Genomic DNA, 24,220 nt, shown 5'->3' with positions numbered 1-24,220 from the left:
GTCACAGGTGAGCCCAGCAGTCAGTTTCTAGCCTAAGGAAAGATGCTAATCCTTAAAGAAACGCCAACATTGGGAGGGGGAGGGAAGTTGCACCTTTATCTCAAGGGCCTTTGTTCGTGCCATAGGGAGTATCTAAAGCAGATGTACAATGCATGCTCAAGGGCCGTGGTCAGGCCCTTTTGGAAAGACAAGGTCAGGCCGAATTAGGTTTACACCACATGGCTTCCTCATATACCCCAATATATCCTATTACTTGCCATTTTTATTTGTCAATCCATATATCCACACTTCAATATTAATATAGGTGTTTGCAATAACAGCTATGCATTTTATAGTCGGGTTTTTTTCACTTAACCTGTTTCAGTTATCATAAATAGCTTTCCGTGTTTCTACAGTCTTCATAATTATCATGTTAGCAGCGGCATGATATTCCAACGCGTTACCGTACCATAATTTAGCTAAATAACAGGAACATTCAGGGTTGTTTTCATTTTTCCATAGAAAACAATGCCGCGGCGCAGACTTACACGTGCTCGTTAGTTTCGCTTCTGGGACGTATACTGTTGAATCACTAGGCATCCCTGGGTTAGATCAGGGACACAGACTGACCAGCGTGACCCCGACCCGCGAATCCGCTGGTCCGGCCGGCGCATCCGCCTCGGGGGCGAGTCCCGGTTGGAGCCGAGCGGCCCCGCCCCCCGCCGCGTCACAGACGTCCCGCCCGGCCGCGAGCGGCGTGAGGCGCGCGAGTGCCGGCTGCTGCGCCGGCGGCCGTGGGGCCCGGGAGCGAGGCAGCGGGACGCGCGGGCCATGGCTCCCTGGGCGGGGGCCGAGCTCGCGGCGCTGAGCCCGCTGCGCGCTGTGTGGCTGACGCTGGCCGCCGCCTTCCTGCTGACCCTGCTCCTGCAGCTCGTGCCACACGGCCTGCTCCCGGGCTGCGCGCTCTTCCAGGACCTGATCCGTTATGGGAAAACCAAGCTCGGGGGCCCGCCGCGCCCCGCCGCCTGCCGGGCCTTTGATGTCCCCAAGAGGTAACCGCACCCCCGGGCGCGTGCCCCGGTTGCCAAGGCGCAGAGAGCCGGGGAAAGGCCCGGCGCGGACCGGCCCGGGAGGCCCAGACGGGTCCCGCGTCCGCAGCGTGGCCCTGGGGGCGGAGTGGCGGCCGCCACCGAGGAAGCTGAGCCGCGCACCAGCCCAGGTCGCAGGATCGTGAACTTGTGGCCGCACGGAGTCTTTTAATGGCAGCAATTCCTAATTTAGGCCTGGTCTCCAGGCGGCAAATTAAAGTCTCCCTTGTCCCCCAATTCCCTCTTTGCCCCTCCCCTGCATTCTGGGGGCTCATAATCTAACTTGAGGTCACCGGAACTCAGTAGAAATGAAGGCAGCCCTTCCCTCCCCTCGCCCCCTCCCCTTCGCTCCTCGGTTTCCCCTATTTGTCCCCCCAACCCTCACTGTTAGGACGAAGGGTGAGACGCTGGTCACCACACTGGGGCCACCTCCTTCGGCCGCACCGATCCTCCTAATCCGCACCTTGGCAGGTGCCTCTGGAAAATGTGGCCTAAAATGGCACGTTTTAGGCAAACTTGATCCGGAAGCTTGGTTTGACTTTCAACAAATTTCGTAACCTACTTCAACGAAAGATTAAATCGTTAGGGCTTAAATAGAATTCTTTGAGAAATTGTAAGGCTTGTTATAGTTGGGTTTTGTTTTTTACTTTGAATTAAGAATATAGCTGGGAAGAGTCAGGCAAACACTTGTAGCAGTGGCTTTTCTTTTTTTTTTAAAGGTTTTATTTAGTTTCTTTTTCTCCCTCCCCAAAGCGCCCCAGTACATAGTTGTATATTCTTTTTTTTTTTTTTTGAGGAAGCTTAGCTCTGAGCTAACTGCTGCCAATCCTCCTCTTTTTGCTGAGGAAGACCAGCTCTGAGCTTACATCTGTGCCCATCTTCCTCTACTTTATATGTGGAACACCTACCACAGAGTGATGTGCCAAGCGGTGCCATGTTCTTACCCAGGATCTGAACCGGCGAATCCCGGGCTGCCAAAGTGGAACATGTGCACTTAACTGCAGAGCCACCGGGCCAGCCCCTAAGATGCAGCTTAAGTTGGTATTTAGGAAGGAATCTGGAGGAATGTGATAGGGTTTCTGATGTATTAAAGCGCCTGGGGTATGGCTTAAACCTCCCATGGGCAGTGCACAGGTCTGCAGACAAGACAGCGACTAAGTACAGCCAGCCCCAATGACCTAGTGGTCAAAGTTTTGCTGGCTCCACTTAGGGGGCCATCACTGGGTTCTGGGCAGGGAACCACACACCACTGGTCTGTCAGTAGCCATGCTGTGGTGACGGCTCACACAGAACTAGAAGGACTTACAACTAGAATACCCAACCCTGTACTGGGGTCTTGGGGAGGCCAAAAGAAGAGGAAGATTGGCAACAGATGTTAGCTTAGGCCAATGTTTCCCAGTGGAAAAACAAAAAGATGGGCTAAGTATAACTTGGCTTCTGAGACGTGAGTAATCCCCCACTTTGACTTTTGGAGAAAGATCCATCAGGTGTTAACACTGAGAAGGGAGCATCAGGTCATTCTGAGGAAGGGTAAAGGGAATGAGGCCCTGGGAGGAAGAAGAAGTCTTCAAGACAAGATGATTAAATCTATTTCTTTTTTTTTTTGAGGAAGATTAGCCCTGAGCTAACATCTGCCGCCAATCCTCTTTTTGCTGAGGAAGGTTGGCCCTGAGCTAACATCTGTGCCCATCTCCCTCTATTTTTTTATATGTAGGACACCTGCCACAGCATGGCTTGCCAAGTGGTGCGTAGGTCCACACCCAGGATCCAAACTGGTGAACCCCGGGCCGCCGAGAATCTGCAAACTTAACCGCTAAGCCATTAGGCCAGCCCAAATCTCCTATTTCTTAGAGGCTATTTTTAAGCAAAAATCACCTGTCATCCTATTTTTAATCAGGTTTGATTGCAGTAAGTCCTTTTCTATTTTATAGCAGTGGCATTTCTAGATAGTCATCTTTTTAGTGTTAGAAAGTGAAGAAAAAAACTATTTCTTTTAGTGTGAATTCTAACAATTTATTTTCTGAATTTTGGAAAAGATGCTAGTGTCCGTGGATTAAAGGACACGTTTCAGGTGGTTTCTCTGGCTCTCATACCCCACCTGTTACTACTCAGGTCTGTCATTATGTGACTGCTAAGAAACACTCTTGGTACCTTTCTTTTTCATTACTACCACAGTTGGTACTCTTGGGGTTTCTTGTGATTTCTACTATATTATGAAATAATTTATGCCTTTTTCTTCTTCCAGAATTCTGGAGTAGAACCTCCCATGGTGTTTTGTTTTGCTTTTTTTTCTAAATTAAACCTTTCTTTTACTGCTGGAGAAGGTACAGCAAATCCAGGCCCATAATGAAAGGCAAAAATGTCTAGATGCTATATTTAAATGTTTTTTTGGTACAAAATTCAGTAGTACTCATAAGAGTGAAAATAAGCGTGTACGTTTTACACGTGGAAACAGGCAGCTGTAAGTCATGTTCTGCACCTAAGACAGTACTTAGGTAATTTTGTTTGGGATTATTTTTTCCCAAGGAGGCAAGAATAAAACCTTAACTCAGTTCATGGAATGTTTGATTCCATTACCTCTGTCTGGTAGATTTTAAGGCAATGGTTGCTTTTCTTGTTTTCTTTTTGGTTCCTAGAGTTTTAATTTCCCAGAAAGTCTGAATAAATATGAGACCTCGAACGTGAGTCATGACGCTCTTGACTTGCATAGGCTGTATGGAAGTACTTCTCCTGTTTCTAAAATTTGAAAATGATATCAAAACATTGCAGTTGCATTGAGTTCTAGAGGCAAAGAGAACCGTCTGGACTTTCCCCACTGGGGTTCAGGAGTCCTAACCGGAGGCCCAGGGGATCCATGGATAGAATTCAGGGCAAACCTGGATTGGAAGAAAATTGCATCTTTATTTCACTAACCTCTACCTGAAATCCAGTATTTCCTTAATGATGTATGTAATCAACAAAGCACAGTAGAAGTAGCAGTACTTGCAATTTTGTGACAGATTTTTTTTGTAGTACATTAAAAATATTGACGAGGGTCTGGCCTGGTGGCACAATGGTTAAGTTCACACATTCTGCTTCTCTGCGGCCTAGGGTTCGCCAGTTTGGATCCCGGGTGTGGACATGGCACCACTTGGCAAAAGCCATGCTATGGTAGGCGTCCCACGTATAAAGTAGAGGAAGATGGGCATGGATGTTGGCTCAGGGCCAGTCTTCCTCAGCAAAAGAGGAGGATTGGCAGTAGTTAGCTAAGGGCTAATCTTCCTCAAAAAAAAAATATTGACGAGACCGCAAAATGTTATTTCCATCCCTACAAGAACATTGTAGTTATTCACCACTAGATCTTGTTATTTGATACATCAGTTAAGAAGCACATCTATTACTATATCACAAATTTGTGCGTTAGAGTTGTTACCTATATTTCAGTATAATTGGTTTCTTTTGTAATCCCTGTATATTTTATGCTTATAGTAACATTTTGAGATGTGGCCTATAGCTTTCACCAGACCGCCAAAGGGGTCCATGGAAGAAAAATGTTAAGAACTGCTGCTCTAGGGCCAGCCCTGGTGGCCTAGTGGTTAAATTTGGCATGCTCCCCTTCAGTGGCCCAGGCCCAGTTTCTGGATGCGGACCTACACCACTGTCTGTCAGTGGCCATGCTGTGGCAGCGGCTCACATACAAAAAGGAGACTGGCAGTGGATGTTAGCTCAGGCAAATCTTCCTCAGCAAAAAAAAAAAGAAAAGAACTCCTGTTTTAGACTATAAACTTTCCGTGCATTTACATTTGTCTTGTTTGTTACCATATTTCTGGCTCAATGCCTCAGGATTAACAATAAGGTCCTGGATCAATATGTTTTGAAGGAATTTTTAAAAAAGAAGTATTAGGTTTAATTGCTTTGTTGATAAACTTGACCGCTTACTCTGAGAGTAGCTTCAGATGAGATACCCTCTTTTTCATTCATATTTAGCCAGAGAGCACCTACCATGTGCCAGGAGCTGCTCTAGGCTTCTCGGAGCTTATGTTCCATCTGATATTATGTGTGAATATATAAACAAGACTTGTAAAACATGCGAGATAGTTTCAGATGGTGATAAGTGCCTCAGAGGAAATCCAGCCAGGTTCCTGGATCATGAGCAAGACGGGGGTGGGGGTGGCAACACGAAGGCTAGTCAGGGAGGGGTGGGGCACAGCTCACAGGCCAGGGTGGAGATAAGGCTTTGTTCTGAGTGTGTAGAAAACCGCTGCTGGCTTTAGGATGGGAATGGGGCGGGCGTGGGTTTATGTGGTTTATGTTTTGAAAGGATGACTAGCCTGTGTGCGGAGAAGGCTGGAAAAGAGGCTGTGGTGGTGGTCCAGGCCGGAGGTGGTGGTATGGACTGTGTGAGCATAACAGCACCTGCTTGTCATATAGGCGGTGATGACATTAAAGCACTTAGCACCTGGCAGACCCTGGTCAGAACTCGGCAAACGTTTGTTCCCTAACTGGGCCTGGGATCAGTTCTGGCAATCAGCAAATACATATTAAGTCAGATCATGCCTCCTGGCTCAGAACTATCCAGTGGCTTACAACTCACTCACAGGAAGGCCCCGAGACCCTACACAGTCTTGTCCCCACCATCTCCCTGACTTTGTCTCCTGTAATTTGCCTCCTGTATGGTTCTAGTCTGGTCTCCCGGGCCTCTCTGCTAGTCCTCTCTCCCACCTCAGGGCCTTTGCACTGCCTGTTCCTGCTGCCTGGAGAGCTCTTCCCACAATAGTCACATGGTTTATGCCGTCACTTCCTATAATTCTGCTCATATATTACTTTCTCATTGAGACGTGCCCTATCCACTCTGTTTAGAAGTATGATTCTACCATCCCTGGCATTCCTTCTCTTCCCAGCTGTAGTTTTCTCAGTAGCAATTATATCCTACTCACATGCTGTGAAATTTACTTTTGCGCGTGAGTAGAAACTCCGTGAGGGCAGGAATTGTCTGTCGTGTTCAGTGCTGTATGCCCAGAGCCTAGAGCAGTCATTGGCTTATAAGAAAAACAAAAAATGTTTGTTGAATCAAAGGAGTGCTTGCTCGGTGCCGAGCCCTGTGTTACGTAAGGATCACTGTATTCCTGTCCCCAGGGGCTCGGCAAATGGTGCCACAGTGAAGCACAGGGCCCAGGAAGGCAAGAGAGGAGGAGTATCTACAACAGAAACAAGTGGAGTTTTTAGATCTCTTGTTTGGAGCTGAAGCTGGGTCTTTTTAAAAAGCGAGAAATTTATAAAGAGTAGAGCATGTTTCCTGTAGAGGGAAATGAGGCAAGCAGGACAAGAGAATGTACAAAAAGTACAAAAAAGAATAGCAGTCTGCCTGTGAATCAAAACACCACAGCCCTTGGGGCCGGCCCAGGGGCGTAGTGGTTAAGTTTGCATGCTCCACTTCGGCAGCCCGGGGTTCGCTGGTTCGGATCCCAGGTGTGGACATGGCACCGCTTATCAAGCCATGCTGTGGTAGGCGTCCCACATATGAAGTGGAGGAGGATGGGCATGGATGTGAGCTCAGGGCCAGGCTTCCTCAGCAAAAAGAGGAGGATTGGCAGCGGATATTAGTTCAGAGCCAATCTTCCTCAAAAAAAGGAAAACACCATGGCCCGAGTAGCACCCACCAAGATGTGGTATCTTGAGCGACCGGGTTGCCTCTAGGTGTGGTATAGATTGGCGTGTGTAACATAGGGCTGGAAAAGCAGGTTCAGGCAACCTGATTGTGTGAGTAGGGGCTCAGCGGTGTGATTTTAACCTCAGAGTCATCAGATCAAGTCTGCCACTTACTGTGTGACCTTGAATAAGATGTCGTTTTTTCTGAACCTTAGTTTTCTCATCTGCCACATGAAGCTAACCACAGAAACTGTGCAGGATTGTGAAGATGAAAGTGAAATCATCTGAACTGGTCTCCCCACAACTAGACTGTTCTCCACCTAGTTACCAGAGGGATTTCTTTTTTTTTCCACTTAAAGAAGAGTGAAATGAATGAGGAATGCTCTTTTTATGTCTGTTAAAATATGCATGACATAACATTTACCGTTTTAACGGTCTTGGAGTGTACGGCTCAGTGGCTTTAAGTACATTCACATTGTTGTGCAGCCATCACCACTATCCATCTCTAGAACTTCTCCATCAGCCAGGAGGATTTTTAAAACATAAATTATTCCTTCAAGGCAGTCTGCTCAAAGGGCTCCCCATCACACTTAATAAAAGCCAGTGTCCTTACCAGCCCCTGAAGCCACTGCCCCCCCACCTCACCTCACCCCTCTCCATAAAGGCGCTGCCCCCCACCTCACCTCACCCCTCTCCAGACAGGTGTCCTTCATTGTTCCTCAGGGGCTTTGTGGTCGTCAGTTCCTCTGCCTGGAAAATTCTTCCCCAGAAATTCACAGGGGTTACTCATTCTGGCCAAATGTCAGTTCCAGAGAGGCCGTCCTTGACCACCCATCCAGAATGGCCTGCCCCCTGCCCCCTCTCTGCCCCTCACCCAGTGTTACACGCCACCATGTCTCCAGGTTCCTTTGTTGACTGTCCACTGAAAGGGAAATTCATCAAGGCTGGGACCTGGTCTTTGCTCCTTCCTCCAAGAACATTGTCTGGCAAGTTCTAAGTGCTCAATAAATATTTGTGAAAAAATGGAGTAGGTAAAGTGGCTGGCCCAGAAGTTGCTCTTCAGGAGCCGGCCCCTCCCTTTTCCGTGGGACCCCCAGAGCCAAGTGCTCTGACACTCTGCTCTGCTCCTGTGGCTCAGGCCGTACCTGGGCTCAGGTCTAGGAAGTGTGTCTTAAGGAAGACCCTGGAAGGCAAAACCAAAGGCGAGCAGCCTGTGGGTGGGAAGGAGGGGGTGGAGTTGACGCTGATGCATGAACTTTTGAGAAAACTAATCTCTTGAGCCTGGAGAAGATCCGGGAATAAGACGATGACTCAGAGAGGGCAGACCCAGTGAGAGAATCTGTAACAGTAGTTGGGAGAATTAAGTGAGTTGCTCTGGAATGATCAGATTAGATCAGCGTTTGTCAGACTGGGTTGTGGGCTTGGTCTGGGGGGCTGTGAGTTCTGGTATCAGCTCATTCTGGATCATCTGGAAGAGGAGTCCCTGAGTTTATGTTTAATCTCCTGACTCCAGGTCGTCTTACTCTGTCACAAATGAGATGACAGAGGGGTACTTAATATAGGCACATGATGCATCGAAACCCAGGGAAGGTCAGATGACCCGGCACCTTGCAGAGGCAGAAAGGTTTCGAATTGGTTTAAACAGAGAAAAAGAGTAGGAAAAGTATAGGTAAACAGACCTCAAAAGAACCTGGGTTAGGCCCTTGTGCCGTATTAGGTGATTTCGTTTCAGCAAACCAACATCATTCACATGAAATTAACGTTGCAAGATGCTAATTGCAATTTTTTTATTGCTTTTGGTTTTATTTGTATTTCATTTGTAACTGTTGATTGCAAAATAGGCACTGTACTTGTAGTATGAGAGCTGTAACCATCAGGAGTGGATACCTAGGTTTATGAGTTATTTGTCATCTTATTATAAAAGTAATTTCGGTCAACACAATTTAGAAAAACCCTGAATCAGAAAACCTCACAGATTTCGTACAGCTCTGAGTGCCTGTGATTGTGCAAATCTTGTGTAACACTTGTGTGGCTATTGCAGCAATATTGCTCTAGATTTAGAAATCTTCTACAGATTTGGCTGGTGTTAGCACCGTCTCAGCTCTCTCTGCCAGGGCCTGGGGCCCCCTGTCTTGGAACTTGTGCCTGATCCCCTTAGCCAGAGGTAAGAGAGATTGCTAATTGACTCTCAATCTAACTTTAACAAGGTCAGGCATGTTTTTAACCTCAGGAGGCCTCTTTTTCCAATGAGTTAACCAGTCCCATCATCTGAAAGGAAATTTTAAAAATCTGAACATCTGCAGGATTCGAGTTGTCTTAAAGAGCAGCACTGTACCAGGGGAATGGGGCAAAGAGGCTAGAGAAACTAAAAATCGCCTTCCTGCATACTGGCTTACAGTGGATCCGCCCTGACTGTGACCTGATTTGTTCCCTGCGCAGGTATTTTTGTCACTTCTATATCATCTCCGTGCTGTGGAACGGCTTCCTGCTTTGGCACCTTACACAATCTCTGTTCCTGGGAGTGCCTTTTCCAAACTGGCTTCATGGCTTGCTCAGAATTCTTGGGGCTGCGCAATTCCAGGGTAAGGACTCCCCAGCTAATTAGACCCTTGCGTCGTCCTCCTGTCTTTCCTGCCTGCAGGGGGCTGTTCTCCGTGTCTCCCAGCCACGCTCAGGCTCCTCCTCCGCGTGGCCTGGGAAGTGGAAGGTGGGGCGAAGAGAGTTCTCTGTGGTTCATAGCCATCCCAGAGGGTGTCCCCAGGCCTTCGCTGAGATCGTGGCAGAGCCCAGAGTTAACTCTGCATCCCTGCCTGTCCCACGAGTGCTGGGCTGCGTACAGGACGGACTGATCTCTCTCCAATGTTTTTAGTACTGTTGATGCATTCGTACAGAAATCTTTACACTTAAGGGGAAAAAGCTTTTAGGATCCTTCAGGTTTGCCCTGAAACATTTATCATTTATATAGTTCCAACCAAAGTCATGTCTCAAAACTCCAGAAATTTGATAGCAAATTAACTTTTTGATCACCAGTTTAAAATGTTTGTTAGGCTCTAAGGCTTGGGTTATGTAATAAAATTGACTGCAATTGTTGACCAGATGATTACAAAGTAGCCTTTAAATCTGCCTCAGATAAAGGATACATAGAACAATTTTTAAAATAAGGAATTAAAGCTGAAAATCCTGAAGTGGCCTCAGTTAATGTCAGGCAGAGACTGAGGGGCAGAATTAGAAACAGACCGTTCTGGTGCTATCTCCATGCTTTGTTCCAGCAGCCAAACCACTGGCTCCCTAGGAACAATCCTTTTCTGTTTAACCAGAGGAACTTGTTGTAAAAGATGACAGTCAGAAGGGAAAACTCTGCAAATCCTAATTGGGAGGGGAGGGTACTTAGCAAATTCTACTATGTGCGTTAAAACTTTCTCTCTTCGTCTGTTTGCTGGGGGGCTGGCTGGGGTTCTGGTATGTGGAGGGTTGATTGTGAGTTTTATTTGGTTGTTTGTTTTAACCTATTCCTAAAGAGTTAAACTCGGTTTTACTATATTTAAAATACAAAAACAGGCAAAGCTAATCTAGGCTGATGGAAACCAGGAAACATCTTGCCCGTGGGGGCGGTGGGAGGGGCAGTGCCTGGAAGGGAACACAACGAGGTGCCGGTCCTGTTCTGGTTCTTAATCCAGGTGCTGGTTCTATGGGTGGGATGTGTTGGTTTAGTTTGTAAGACTTCATTAAGCTGTATCCTTACAACATGTGTGTGTCTGTGTGCGAGAGAGACAGTCATTTAAAAAAACAACTGTTTTCTGTCATTTTGAAAACTAGCATCTCTTCTGACTTCTTTTGGGGCAGAGGGGTGAGACACAGGTAGGAAGATAGATCTCAAGGCCACAGTCCCCTAAAAGTATAGTTTCTTTTTTTTTTTAACATGGGAAGAAGAGTTATATGCATAAGTGTTCCTGCCCCCTTTTCTGCCCCTGTGGGTGCTTGTGTATTTGGTCACCCCTGACCCGAGGCATCCCCCCAGGTGGGCTTGCTCAGAAGTCATCCAGGAACTCTCCCCGACCATTTTCATCTGGCCATTGGAGCCAGGGACCAGACATCCACAGGCCCTGGGTTCTGAGTCCACAGACCGCTTCACAGTGTTGGCCACGTGGCCTGGAGAGCCTTCACATGACGAGGCAGAGTCAAGAGACCTGAGTTTGTCCCGGCTCTCACTAGCTTACCATGTAACCTTGAGCCAAGTTCCTTGACTTCACTTGGCCCCTTTCCTCGTTGCTAAAAAGGGAAGGTGTTAAACTGGATGATTTCTAGGGCTTTTTCCTAGCTCTCATCTTGTTTAATACTCTGTTTAACAGTAGGGAAAAACATAACTTTGGATTAATCCCAGAAGAGAGTTGCTGAACGTATTGCATTCTGAATTGCAGAAGGTGAGCTGGCGCTGTCTGCATTCTTGGTATTAGTATTTCTGTGGCTACACAGCTTGCGAAGACTCTTCGAGTGCTTCTATGTCAGTGTCTTCTCCAATGTCATGATTCACGTCGTGCAGTACTGTTTCGGACTTGTCTACTATGTCCTCGTTGGCCTGACTGTGCTGAGCCAAGTGCCAATGGACGGTGGGAATGGTGAGTGGTCCCTGGGGTCTGCTAGCTGAGTCACTGGCTGTATGAGGTACTCTCCAGGTGAAGCGCTCCACCCAGCATTATGAAAGTTTGAAAGGAAGAGACCTGCTCAGTCCACTTGGCATTTGAGGAGTGCGGTCTCTAACAGTGGATTTAAGAAGTCAGCATTCCCAGGGGTATACACATTAACCATAACTGCTAAAACCTGAAAGACACCAACATAAGCAGTAATGTCTTCAGTAGAGATAGCAAAGTGGAAAGTATCCAGGAGGCTTCAGTTAAGAATGAAGAAATGGGATGTGGGGTTCCCTCAGTGAGATTGAAGTCAGTGAACCCGTGTGGAGTTAGTCTGGAGAGAGAGAGAGTTAGTGGTCAAGAGGTGAACAGGAAGCAGGAGACAGTTGAGAACAGGAGAAAAGGTCAGCAAGGAAAGTTGCCTCACCAAAGCCTCAGTCACGCTGGGGTGCGTGTGTGGAAGGGTGAGGGGTGAGGGCAGGGGAAGGAGACGTTAAATCATAGAAAATCAGAGGAGGCAGGGGTGCCCGGGCTTGTGGTGAATAGCTGTGATTTGAAGAAGGAGTAGGGAGCCATTTTGTTGCTGCTTAGTTCTTGTGATTGTTCCCATGATAAGAAAGCTTTTCTTCAAGTGAGGCAGCCTGAGTAAAAAAAAAGTATTGTGGTAAATCAAAATTGTGTCTTAACTTGTCTGAGCTCTCACTGGCCAGGAAGAGGGAAGCAAAGTCATGACCTTGGTTTATGAGGAGGAAATGAAGTGGGTTTGTGGGGGAGGGGATGAATATCTAACATATATGACTGTCATTTTTGTAAAAACAGGGTATGCTTAATTATAAAAAATTCAGGTCATTTTGGGTGACTGAAATGAGTTTTTAGTGCTGAGGTTAACTTCACCTTGTGGCCTGGGTATCCACAGCCCAGACACTGTAGGGTAGATCATTCTGTGACTTTTCTCTGAATCCAAGGCTCCATATTTCCTAAAGCTGTGCTCCTGTCCACCCTAGTAAATTGAGTCTGAGGTCTAGATATTTCCGGTCCTCAGTGAACAAGCTTTCTCCTCAGGTTCGATTTCAGTGTCAGAGTGTCCCTTGAAGGTCCTCTCTCTGTGGCTGTAGAACAACTCAAGGCCTGATGACCTGAGGCCTGATTTTAGAGTCCAACTCATTGACGATCTTTCTCAATTCATGAATTATTTGTTGGCTCCAGCCTCTCAGCCAGCATTCTCTCCATCTGATTCCTCTGAACTTAATCAAGTCAGCTTTCCTTCCTGATCTTTCTGCTGTGGTCTTCATGTGCAGCCCATGTCATGGTTTGAGTTGTCATTCCTGGTCGACAGTACCGGGTTTTCCACCCAAAGGAACTTTCCAAAGCTCTTTGTTAACCCACCAGCTGTCGGTCTGTTAGTTCCATTGGCATTTATGTGTCTCTTCTGGAGATTCCACTACTGGCTGGACCCCGACTTCTGCCCTCCCTCCTGTGTAATTAGCCAAGGAAAGGCAGCTGAGGCACCCACAAAAAGAACTTTCTAGATAGTCCTTTCTGAAGCTGTCTTCTGTTTCACTTACTTGTCCTTCAAGAGGTCGTCCGTGGTCATTTGGGACAATATGGGAAGAACTGGTTTCGGGAATCCATTGGGAGAGAACACTGAGGCATCTGCCAACTTCAGGGTCTGATAGAAATAACAATGGGCTCAGGTGGGCCTGAGTCTGAACTCAGGCTCATTGAACTTCTCTGAACCTAGAACCTTCATGTATAATTAGGGACGTCTGCTGATTTCAGGGGAGTCCTTGTGAAGGTGAAAAGAAAGAATATCTGTAGACTCCCCAGATCTTCATGTGTCCTTTTCTTCGGAGTCTTCCGGGTCTTGCCCCAGTCGCTCTCCGTCACATCGTTCTGTTTTCTTCAGAGGACCATCTTTACCTGAAACTATCTTGGTTCTTGGTCTACTTGTTTCCTTCTGTCTCCTGCCACTAGGACGTGAGTTCGCGAGGACTGGGAGCTTGCCTGACATATTCACTGGTTTATCCCTCATGCCCACGAGAGTGCCAGGCTCAGCAGACGCTCAACAAGTAACTAATGGATAAATGAATCATTGAACACCACGCAGATCAGACGCTCAGTAAATACTAGCCTTCCACCTGCCTCCTTTCCCACATTTTAGCTCCGACTTCTTCTTACAGATCTTTTTCCCTGTGAACTCCCAGACACTTGCTTCAACTTTTAATTCAACAGTGACTTGCTCTTAAAGCCCTTGCAATTTAAAACCGTATTTTTCATATTTGGTTTATTCTTGACTTGTAAAAACATAGCTTTTTAGTTAAATGGCTAAACCTAGTCAACATTAAGAGACTACAGTAGATTGTTTATATAGAGCAAGGTTTTTAAAAGAAATTAACACAGGTGGACAGTGCTGGACTCTTGTTTGTCATCAGCTGAGCCCTGCCACCAGGGACCCACATGGATGAGCGTGTTCCTTGCTTCTCTTACCTGAACCAGCTTTGTAAGGGCTCCCTCTCGGTTCCAGAGCCTCAGGCTCTTCCCTGTTGTGAGTGGACAATTTGTTTCTTCCACTGAGTCCCTGACTAGCCTGCGTGCCTCCTGCCAATCATAAGGAAGTCTTTCATTTGCTTTTCTGATGCCAGGGTCTGTTCTTCAGGTCCTTAGAAGACCTGCATTCTCCCCTTCTGCCTGGTAACTGGAAAAGAAAGAGGAAGATGACACTTGGAGGGTTTCTTCTCCTAAAACTAAATCTCTCTGACTGGGTTCTCTCTAATCAGCAAGGCTCCTGTTTTGTTTTTCATCTTGCAATTGACATTCATCCTCTTTTTGAGAAGCCCCACCCTCAGCCTTTTCTTCTCATGATTTTCTTCAGTGGCTCGAGCCAGTCGAGTCAGCGTTCTGCATTCGGGGTCTCCCTAGCAATGGCTTAGGGTGGCAGCTTGGGAGAGTTTGCTTTAGGAAGTATTTTCCTGACAGCAGAATATAAGAAAGAAGACATAAAACCAGGCTTAGGAACAGAAATGCAAGGTCGTCCCACCATGCAAGAGTACGTCACAAGAGTGGGAGACAGAGCTGAACTCTGCTGGAAGCATTTGAAGAAGGGGCAAGAGAGTCCATTATGAGAGTCCATGCCAGGGGCCACCGAAGCACCCCGGCTGAGGAGCGTATGTCTTGCCTCCAGAGAGATGGTGTTTTCTCTGTGCTTGGGAAATTATATTGGGATAATTTTTCTAGTCACAAGGAACAGAATAAGTGGATAATTGTGTTGTACTGACTGTATGATTTTGTAATTCCCTGTGCCTCTGAAATTTTGCAGAGTTGGCTAATAAGATAATCTTATTTCTGTAGTCTATGTGATAGGGAAAAATCTCTTGATGCAAGCCCGGTGGTTCCATATCCTCGGGACGATGATGTTCATCTGGTCGTCTGCCCATCAGTATAAGTGCCACGTCATTCTCGGCAATCTCAGGAAAAATAAAGCAGGTGAGACGTCGCTTAGAGCCACTGCATGTGGATTTTAACCCTCCGATGTTAGTTGTCCTTGTTCCTTCATTCTCTTCCTTCCTGCCCTAATTGGTTGACTAATCTGTCAAACACTCACTTTTGACAAGACACCTCTCTGGGTCTTGAGCTTCCTGTTGGTAAAATGAGAGCATTGTACTCACAGATCTCTCCAGCCCCATCTAGCCCTGACACTCTCTGATTCTAATCTGTGCCTATGTTTTGGGGGCCTGCACTGCATTTGTGTGTCTAACGAGCACGTGAGCACTAGTATTACCAGGCTGAGTAGTATCATTCCAGCCAAAGCAAAAACACTGGACTTTCTAGTTAGCTTGTGTTGGCTTATACAGGTGCAGCTTCTACTGGGCTTTTTGAAATATTAAAAATGGAATAGTGCTATGCAACATTTATCCAGTGCTTATTTTGTGCTGGGCCCTGTTCTAAGTACTTTACATATAGCTTCACAATACTCACTTGAGGTGGATACAGTCTTATCCTCATTTTACAGATAAGGAAACTGAAGCACAGAGAGGTCAAGCAACTTAACTGAAGTTACACAGCTTATAAGCAGTAGGGCCAGGATTTGAACTCGTGCAGTCTGACTCTGGCATCTGAGCTCTTCATTACCAGCTTGGAGGATTGTTGGAGAAATGGGCTTTCCTTTTGTGTTTATTTACAGTTGATAGTGTAAGCTAAAGCTGGTGACTTTATTAAATAGTAGTGGATTGGCAATGGAAGTGTGACAGGATGGTGGCCCACACAGAGGTCTGTGACACTCTTTTCTCCATAAGAGTTTTTGTAAGTTATTTGAGGAGTGAAGTGGTGGAAGTTTGTTTCCACAACTTCCCTTGTTCCGGAGTCTCCTTTTCCCGTTTCAGGAGTGGTCATCCACTGTAACCACCGGATCCCCTTCGGAGACTGGTTTGAATACGTGTCTTCTCCCAACTACTTAGCAGAGCTGATGATCTATGTTTCCATGGCCGTCACCTTTGGACTCCACAACTTAACCTGGTGGCTAGTGGTGACTTATGTCTTCTTCAGCCAGGCCCTGTCTGCTTTCCTCAGCCACAAATTCTACAAAAGCAAATTTGTCTCCTACCCGAAGCATAGGAAAGCTTTCCTACCATTTCTGTTTTAAGACCACCTCAGTCATGGAGAATGCAAACCTGGCGACAGGTTCAGTTCCCAAGGACAACGAAGTGTAGAGACCAGAGTACAGTTTCTGCGGAACTGTTTGAAACCCTCTGCTCCTTTTTTATACCCCGGAGTCTTCACTGAACGAGCAAAGCAGTACCCCTCAAGAAAATGAATCTCCAAAGAAGAAATACTTCTGGCAGACCTGGGGATGCCGTGTCTGCTCTCTAAGAGGCTTTATGAAACCAACCCACTGCTAAAACGTAGGTGAGACTGCTCCAAGCTGCTTTGAAAGCAGACTAACCTGGAATATACGGATGGCTTCAGACCTGCTCATACATGCCCAAAGGAAGACATCAGGCCATCAGGGGCTTTGTTCTTCTTAGGGACAAATTAATTCACTTGACTACATAATCAGCAAGAGAGTAGGTGCTCCCTAACTGTGGCGTTTCAGTAAAAGCAGAATAGCCTTTGAAAATACCATCAATATATAATTTCACACCAGTGGGTTCAGGGAAAATGAGTTGTTGGAGTTAGTTGATACTTTCACATTTGACCACCAAGATTTCTAGTTATGTACTCATCCATGGTCGTTTCCACTCGTCTCCCCCTCAACTCACAGCCAAACGGAAAGTTTGAAAGCTCTTTTATTTGATACTTATTTAACATCCCTTTCAAGGGAGTACCTTAAAAGTGAAAACATTTGGAAATAAAATATTTTTATATTTATGCCTAAAAAGCCTTCCTGAGTGGAAATGACTGACCCTGTGGACGGGGTCGTGCTGCAGCCTCATTCGTTGCGGTTATTCAAGTTGGATTAATGCCTGCCTGAGTTTGTTTCAGCTAATAGAATCTGAAGGCATTTAGGAATAAAGTTTACACCTGAAATAGCTTATGTTAAAGACAACAGCCGTGATTAAATCAAAGGGAGATAAGTGCACGGTATGAAAGAAAAAGAAAAACTTGAAAAACAATACCATAGCCTGACAAGACAGTAACCACTGCACATTCGTGCGGCGTGAGATTTACTGGCTCATTGACTGAGGTATTAACTTTTTTGCTTTTATGCAGATGTCACATTATGTTCTACTAGGTACTAAAGTTTTGCACTAGTATACAGCACACAGTGGGGCAAAGAGCCTCATTATTAACAAGATACGTGTCAAACGCACAGTCTACAAATATCCTCCTGACCCCCGTCCCTGGAGTGGTAAACCAAAGCTGTTAAACTCACACTCTTTTTAATCTAACTGTCAACTCGTGCATATCAAAGCGTATTCTAAAGTTCTTACAATAATTCTGATGGAGCATTTTCTCTCCCATCAATCAAATGCCACTTCAGTCAGTTGCTCAGTCTGTTCAGACAAATGGCATATTCATTCCCTTTATCATTTAGATTTGCCATCCTCAGGACCAGGACTCAGGTACAAAACTTTCTGCACTGGAAATGTAAAGCATAGTGCAGTTTGTTCCCAATTTCCACACAAATGGCATGAATAATTTTTAACAGCAAATTATTTGGGGGAAAAATGTATTTTGCATTAGCGTGCAATTTTATACCTAGGTTAGAGGAGGAATTTGGCTGACGTTGTAGAATTTCATTGCACTTTGAAGTCATGGGCGTCCCCTGTGAAGAGCCCTATCGGGCTGTGAGAAAGCGTCCGCAGGCCCACTCGCCTTGTTCCGGTCCCGCTAGCATCCTCGCTGTCCCCAGCACACTCCTCATCTCTCTTACTTTCCTCTGCTGTTCTTTGCCCAAACATTGCATTTTTAGGTGAAGATCAAAAAGAGGAAGTAGTGATGTTCTCAGAGGGGTTCAGAACACAGTAGCGTGGTCTGTGATGAGCGCTGAACCAATGGAGAATAGTTGAGAAATGTGCTGTGCTTGCAAGATCACGGTCAGCATTGCTCTTTGTGTTCGTGACAGTATTCCATGTGCCCAAAGGGAGAGCTGCACAGCCAGTGTGCACATTCCTCACGTGGATAATCCAGAAATGACTTGGGGCTAGAGTCTTGCTTTTCCCACTGGTTTAGTTGAATAGTCTTAACCTTTCATTCTCAGTTTCTATGAAGTCAGGGGGGGTGATGCTGAACCACATCCAAACAGCATGCCCTGGGTTAACTGCTGACTGTATGAATGGGCTGAAATTAGCCTTTGTTCTTGTTAAGTTCCTGACTTGTAGCTCACGCTCTATACTGACGCTTGCCTTCGGTGAGCGTGAATTATTTTGTCTCCACAATGCTGTTTTCTGTATTATGTTTTAATTCAATGAGTGGTTATTGCTAGAATTCCTACAATAAAACAAAAGGAGCCTTTGCAGATATTTTTATATGAAGCTTAATAGACAGTTTAAGGAGACTGTAAACGTCTGCATCACTAAAGGTACCTGAAAACTCAAGGTCCGTTGACAAGTGATGTATCTCAAAATGAACTGATAGATAAAGAAGACCTTAAAATAGTAAATGAGCAAGTAGAAATTTTTTACACCCAGCTAAGCAATGTCTGCCCACTCTTTCACATTGCTTGTTAGAAACAAAAATCATTCAACTGGTTTTTATAAATGTCTTGCATTAGCCTAACCTTCTAAGATTTTTCTGATAAATGAACAAGAAACAGTGGAGGTGGCAGTGATCCGTAAATAATTCACGTGACGCACACAGCATCATGTTTCTCAAACACCCATGATCTAGAAAACCGTCTATTGGGTTTGGGGAAAGCAAAATTTAATTGCCCAAATGAAAGCTATTATAAAGAGCTGCTCTCTGCACATAATGAGAAAGTGTAATATTGGATCTCTCCCTTCAAAAAGACTGAACACTTGAAGCGCTTAGAGGACAAAGGAGCACAAGGGATTTCTCAGCAGAAAGACCAATCTGCCGCCTGGTTCCAGCCGTCTGGGTAAAACCTCATAGCACGTGTGTGGTTCTTATCAGGGCTGCCTGGCCTACACAGCACCTTTCTGTGAATTAGAAAACACATCACTCTAGGAACATCCCCATGATAGCGGAACATGAACCTTTGGGCAGAGAAGGCCACTGGTGCTGGAGCTGCATGTCAATGAGCAGAGTTCAGGCTGGATCTCAGCCCAACTCACCCTTTCAGGCTGGTGTCCTCTGTGCAGTGGACAAATTGCACAACCTCCCGTAGAGACTGTGCTCATCATGCTGCCCTGCCCGTCTGCAGATTCTGTTCACTCTTGAAAAAAGCCAAACTTGATTTCATCGAATCATCTCATTGAGAAAGACCGTGAAAATGAAACTAGGAGAAGAGGGAATATTTTGCTTCCTTGCTGCATACGAACTCCTGTCTTCCCAGCTCCTTGTTCTAGTACTGAAATTTAAACAATCTTTCCACCCTATTGGGGCCTCCAATCTATTGATCTCATGGCATTTTTATTGTCCTTTACCTCTCAGTAGTCTTCTCTTATCTGCTTACCGTGCTTAAATTCCAAGTAAATCACTATAATCATTCCTTTGCATATATCCTCAACTCTCCTGCCTCCCTATGTCGCTTTTTCCTGCTGATTTAGCAAAGTCACAACCCTGGTTAAATTCAACTTTCCCTCCTTTGTGTGTGCACCTGTGCAACCAAACTGGCTGGAGAAATACAATCCACTGACAGCCCACTTCACATTCATGACCACCAACCTCAAGTGATCTTTAATGCTGCAGTCATGCTAATGTTCCCTCGTCCATTCACTCCCACACTCTGCTGGCTGTTACAGCTTCTCTGTCCTCAGGAAAACGAAGCTATTGGAAGAGAACTTCCACAGGTGACCACCACCGCCATCCCCCTAAGCACCTGTGCCCGCATACACTCCCTTTCCTAGTTAGAATTGTTGAAGGATACTGTTTTTTAAAATAATGTAAAATCATGATTCTCGCACAAATATAAAATGAACTTGTGCCAAAGATTTTATTTAACTCATTAAGTAATGAAGGAACCAGTAAGACGTTAGAACCAGTTCAGAGAAGAATCCTAAAAGCAGACACATATATGGATAATGAGGAATGCCAAAATGAATTTGCCTAATAGATGCAAAACTGGCTTCTGTAGCTGGGGAGGGAAATCAATTGTGCCTTCATTGGACAAAATTCATTTGTATGTTTATGCAAAAGAATTATTTGCATTCCTATCAATTGTCTAGGACTTAGAGTTGTAAAATAGCTCAAAGACAATGAAAGGTGCAGATAGCCCGAAGAGTGGGCTAGACAGGGCACAGCCACAGTTTTTGTTCATTTCAAAGTCATTTACAGTTTTTTCCTGAAACGATAAATAAGCTCTCTGGATTTCCACCCAAATCCAGCCCCTCTACTTGAACACTAGAGTCTACCTAAGGACATTGCTTGGCCATTCCCCCTCCTACTAGATCATCAAATTTGTGTCGTTTGCTCAACACTCCCATCGGCAGACAAATACCTTTTTAAAACCTTCTAACCCCATTTCCCTCAGCAGATACAGTCTGATTTCTCTGGTTCCTTTGCAGCAAAACTAGAAAGCTTTATTTGATTCCTTCTAGCTTCAGTTCTTTTTGTTTCACTGCTAAATGCACTCCGGCCACTCTTTCGACCTCACGGCTCCAGTGACACTGCTCTTGAAAAGGTCTCCGCCAACCATCCCAAACCCAGTGCTCGCTTCTCGGTGTCACACCAACACAGCGGCAGCAGGTGGTCCCTTCACCTGGAGATGCTTTCCTTCAGTGACTCCAAGACCCCACACCTTTGGATTTTCCTCCTTCCTCCCCGGCTGCTCCTTCCCAGTTTCCTCTACTGATTCCTTCTCTTTTTCCTGACTTATGCCGGAGTGCGCCAATTCTCAGTTCTTGGTCCCTTTCTCTATCCATAATTGGTGCTGTCATCCAGCCTCATGACCAAATACTATTTGTATGCCGACAACTCCTACATTTATCTATCCAGCCTAAACATCACTCCTGAACTCTAGACTCATATCCAATTGCCTACATAACATTTCGGCTTGATGTGTAATAGATATCTCAAGTTTGACATGATTAAAAGTGATTTCTGATTTTCCTCATCCTCCAAACCTGACCCACCTACAGTCTTCCCATTTTTTTACTTACTCAAACCAAAAATTATGGAGTCTTCCTTGGCTCTTCTCTTTCTCTCACACCCCACAAACCGATCAGTGGTTCTACCTTCAAAATACATCCAGAATTCATCCTTGTTGCCATAACTCTACTACCGTCTTGATCTGAGCCACCATCATTTCTTGGCTAACTTACCTCAATAGACTCCTAATTGGTCTCCTTGCTTTCTGCCTTATTCCCTACATTCGATTCTCAACACAAGCCAGAATGATCCTTTGAAAACCTGGATCGTGTCACTACTCTCTTAAAACGCTGCAACGGCTCCCAATTTCTCTCAGATTAAGGCCAAAGTTCTCACAATAACGTACTAGCCTCCCATATGAGGCTGGCCTCCAGTCAGCTCATCTCCTTCTTACCCTCATTCAGTCTTCCTACACACTGGCCTCCTTGCTGTTCCTTATACATTATCAGTCATGATCCTATTTTAGGGCCTTTGCACTGGCTGTTCCCTCTGCCTGAAATGCTCTTCTCCCAGGTAGCCACATGGTTAACTCCCTCACCTCCTTCAAGTCACTGTATTAGTTTCTATTGCTGTGTAACAAAGCACTGCAAATCTTAGCAGCTTAAGACAGCAAACATCTACTGTCTCATAGTTTCTGTGGGTCAGAATTTCAGGTACAGCTTAGCTTGGTGTCTCTGCCTCAAGGATTCACTGCCATCAAGGTGTCACCAGGGCTGAGATCTCATCAGTGAGACCCACTGAGGGAGGACCCACCTCCAAGCTCACTCAGATGATTGTTAGCACGATTTAGTACCTCATGGGCTATTGAACTAAGAGCCAGGAGCCCCCCACTTAGTTCCCAGCCATGTGGGTGTCTCCATAGAACAGCTCATAGCATGGTACCCAGGTTCCATCACAGCAAGCAAGCAAGACGGAAGACACGTCTCTTTGTAACCTAATCTTGGAAGTGACATCCCACCACTTTTTCCATATTCTACTTGTTAGAAGGGAGTCGCCAGGTCTAGCCCATACTTAAAGGAAGGACCTTACACAAGACAGGTGTGGATCATTGGGGCCCAACTAAGAGCCTGCCTATCATGGTCACCTTCTCAATAAGGTGATCTCCTTTCTTTAAAGTTGCAACCTAACCCCCCTCTCTCATTTCCACCTCCCTTTGCTCTTGTGAACAATAATAAATACTTATTGTTTTGAGCCACCTAGTTTTGAGCTGGTTTGTTCTGTAGCAATAGCTAACTGATGCACTATCTTCTAAAAAAACTCTACAATGTGCCTTTTCACTTTATGCTTATTACTTTTTGTCTGTCTCACCTCACTGGAATGTAAGCTACATGAGGGCAGGATTTTTTTTTATTGTTTTGTTCACAGATGTATCCCCAGCACTAGAAGAGTGTCTGGTACATAATAGATACTCAATAAATATTTATTAAATAAATGCTTTTATTGTCACTGTTATCTGCATAAATCACTGGTCTCCTGCCTTACTTCACTTTGTTGCAGAATTGCAATATCTACCTTACAAAGATTCAGCATAATTTATATTGACATGTATGAAAAATAATGATCCAATTGTGCATTTATACCACCAACAAACCAGTAACATTAAGGTAAGGGGGAAATAAAATGAAACTCAGTCAAGAGAAATGCATGGGAATCCATAAACTGTAACAATCCCACCCACATATTTTTTGTATCACGTTTTTTAAGAGAAATGCAGCATTTGTGAGAAATTAGAATAAATGCATTTATTCTTCAAAATATTAAGATGAAGAGGACAGTGATTACTCTCCAACTTGAAGCCTATCTTTACTTCTTGTTCCTCTCCTAAACCTGAAAAAAACTCAGCACTTTGAGATTTCTTGCTTCCTGACCTCTAGGCCTATTACCCTGTGGCCTGTTATTAACTCACTCTGACCATGACTTTTCAACGTGTGGATTGTCTAAAATCTTTGAGGTTTTAAAAAAAGCCCATGTGAGAGGAACCATGTAATCCAGTAAATGGGAAAGAACTTAACTTGTTCCTCTATAATAGTCCTCCTTCAATTCTGTGCTTATGAAATCATGAGAGTAAGTCATTTTCAGTGCAAAGTCTCGCTCGTAGTCATGAGTGGGAAAGGAACGACTTTATCAGGCTTAATCCGTATTCCATCTCTCCTTCCCACCTAATCGTCATGGCCAAATTGTATTTCCAATTCATCTTTCTCCATTTCCATCTGAAATCGTCTCCTTCCATTGATTTAGCTTTTAAGACAGGGAAGCAAAATTTAGATTTCCAGATAATAATGCAATTCAAGATTACAGCCTTTGGTGAAGGACAATGAAATAGCAATGGATTACCTTTCTTCTCTCCTATACTCCAGAGTCTATAATTCTGAGAGTAAAATCTGATAGGGGATGCGTGCCTTCCGTGAAATCAGGCTCAAAAACTTAGAGATGGAGGAGAGGTCAAAATTCCAGATTTTTCTAAATAATTTATTAATCTATTATAAATTTACCTAAATCCATTTTGGGCCTCTTGTTCTTGATCTCAGTTAGTAACATCTTTAGTGACCTGGTAGCCTCTAAGTTATTTACACAACTTTTCTCTTTTATAAAATTCTCTCTTTCATTCTTAAAGAGTTTTGATTTTCCATTCTAGAATTCCAGAATGTGTTGAACAAGTCAGAGTTTACCCTACCCGCAATCAGATTTCATATGCTTTAATAGTTTTCTCTTCTCAAAGCAACTTTCCAGATTGTCAAATTGTTAAGCTTTGTTATTGTTCTTGTCGTTTGATATAAGAGGGACATAGGATCTTAACGCAGATGGATTTTATTTGCATTCCTTGGATGGCCTTCTCTGGAATGTCAGGGTGTGGTAATTTAGATGCGGAAGTGCCTGATAATATGAGGGTGTGTCAGAATTAATAAGTCAGTAGGCTGTTTCTGGCATGTGTACTAATAAATTTTACTTATCCGTAGGGTGTAGACATCACCAAGATCAAAAGGCATTTTGGGATATGGATAGACCTTAAAACTGGCCTGTAGAGTTTGCAAAGGGTGTGGCCACCTCCAGATGGAGCAATCAACATAATTGCCTTGCAACATCCTGGCCTACCTTTCATTTTCATGACTCGACAAGGTCTGTCTTCATTACCATAAAATTCAAACTTTTATATAGTGAGTGAACCAAGAAAGACCCCAAGGCAAGTACTTC

The 24,220-nt window shown here is 44.9% G+C and overlaps 1 protein-coding gene and 1 long non-coding RNA gene across 3 annotated transcripts in view; one reads left to right on the top strand and one right to left on the bottom strand.

Moving 5' to 3' along the window:
* The window catches only part of LOC106782997 (uncharacterized), a 112,615-nt gene extending 111,928 nt beyond the window's left edge, over window positions 1-687 (bottom strand). Inside the window, exon 1 of one of the 2 annotated variants that reach the window (XR_011437574.1) lies at window positions 528-687. This is a non-coding gene — a long non-coding RNA (uncharacterized lncRNA). The remainder of the gene's footprint in view (window positions 1-527) is intronic. The other variant, XR_011437575.1, reaches the window with a different exon arrangement.
* On the top strand, window positions 613-22,460 carry SRD5A3 (steroid 5 alpha-reductase 3). Its single transcript, XM_001916943.6, has 5 exons — window positions 613-1,031; window positions 9,135-9,277; window positions 11,114-11,311; window positions 14,672-14,806; window positions 15,703-22,460. The coding sequence occupies exons 1-5, from the start codon at window positions 811-813 to the stop codon at window positions 15,960-15,962; spliced, it is 957 nt and encodes a 318-aa protein (XP_001916978.4). The 5' UTR covers window positions 613-810; the 3' UTR covers window positions 15,963-22,460.
* The last annotated feature ends 1,760 nt before the right edge of the window (window positions 22,461-24,220 follow it).

The sequence above is a fragment of the Equus caballus genome, chromosome 3 (genome assembly GCF_041296265.1).
Source record: "Equus caballus isolate H_3958 breed thoroughbred chromosome 3, TB-T2T, whole genome shotgun sequence".
In the NCBI taxonomy this organism is placed as follows: domain Eukaryota; kingdom Metazoa; phylum Chordata; class Mammalia; order Perissodactyla; family Equidae; genus Equus; species Equus caballus.
This window is presented reverse-complemented; position numbering and strand designations above follow the sequence as displayed.

Coding starts and splice junctions, on each gene's coding strand:
- SRD5A3 (XM_001916943.6), top strand. CDS start 811: ATGGCTCCCTGGGCGGGGGCCGAGCTCGCGGCGCTGAGCCCGCTGCGC. Junction 11,312..14,671: donor GCCAATGGACGGTGGGAATG/GTGAGTGGTCCC, acceptor TTATTTCTGTAG/TCTATGTGATAGGGAAAAAT. Junction 14,807..15,702: donor TCTCAGGAAAAATAAAGCAG/GTGAGACGTCGC, acceptor TTCCCGTTTCAG/GAGTGGTCATCCACTGTAAC.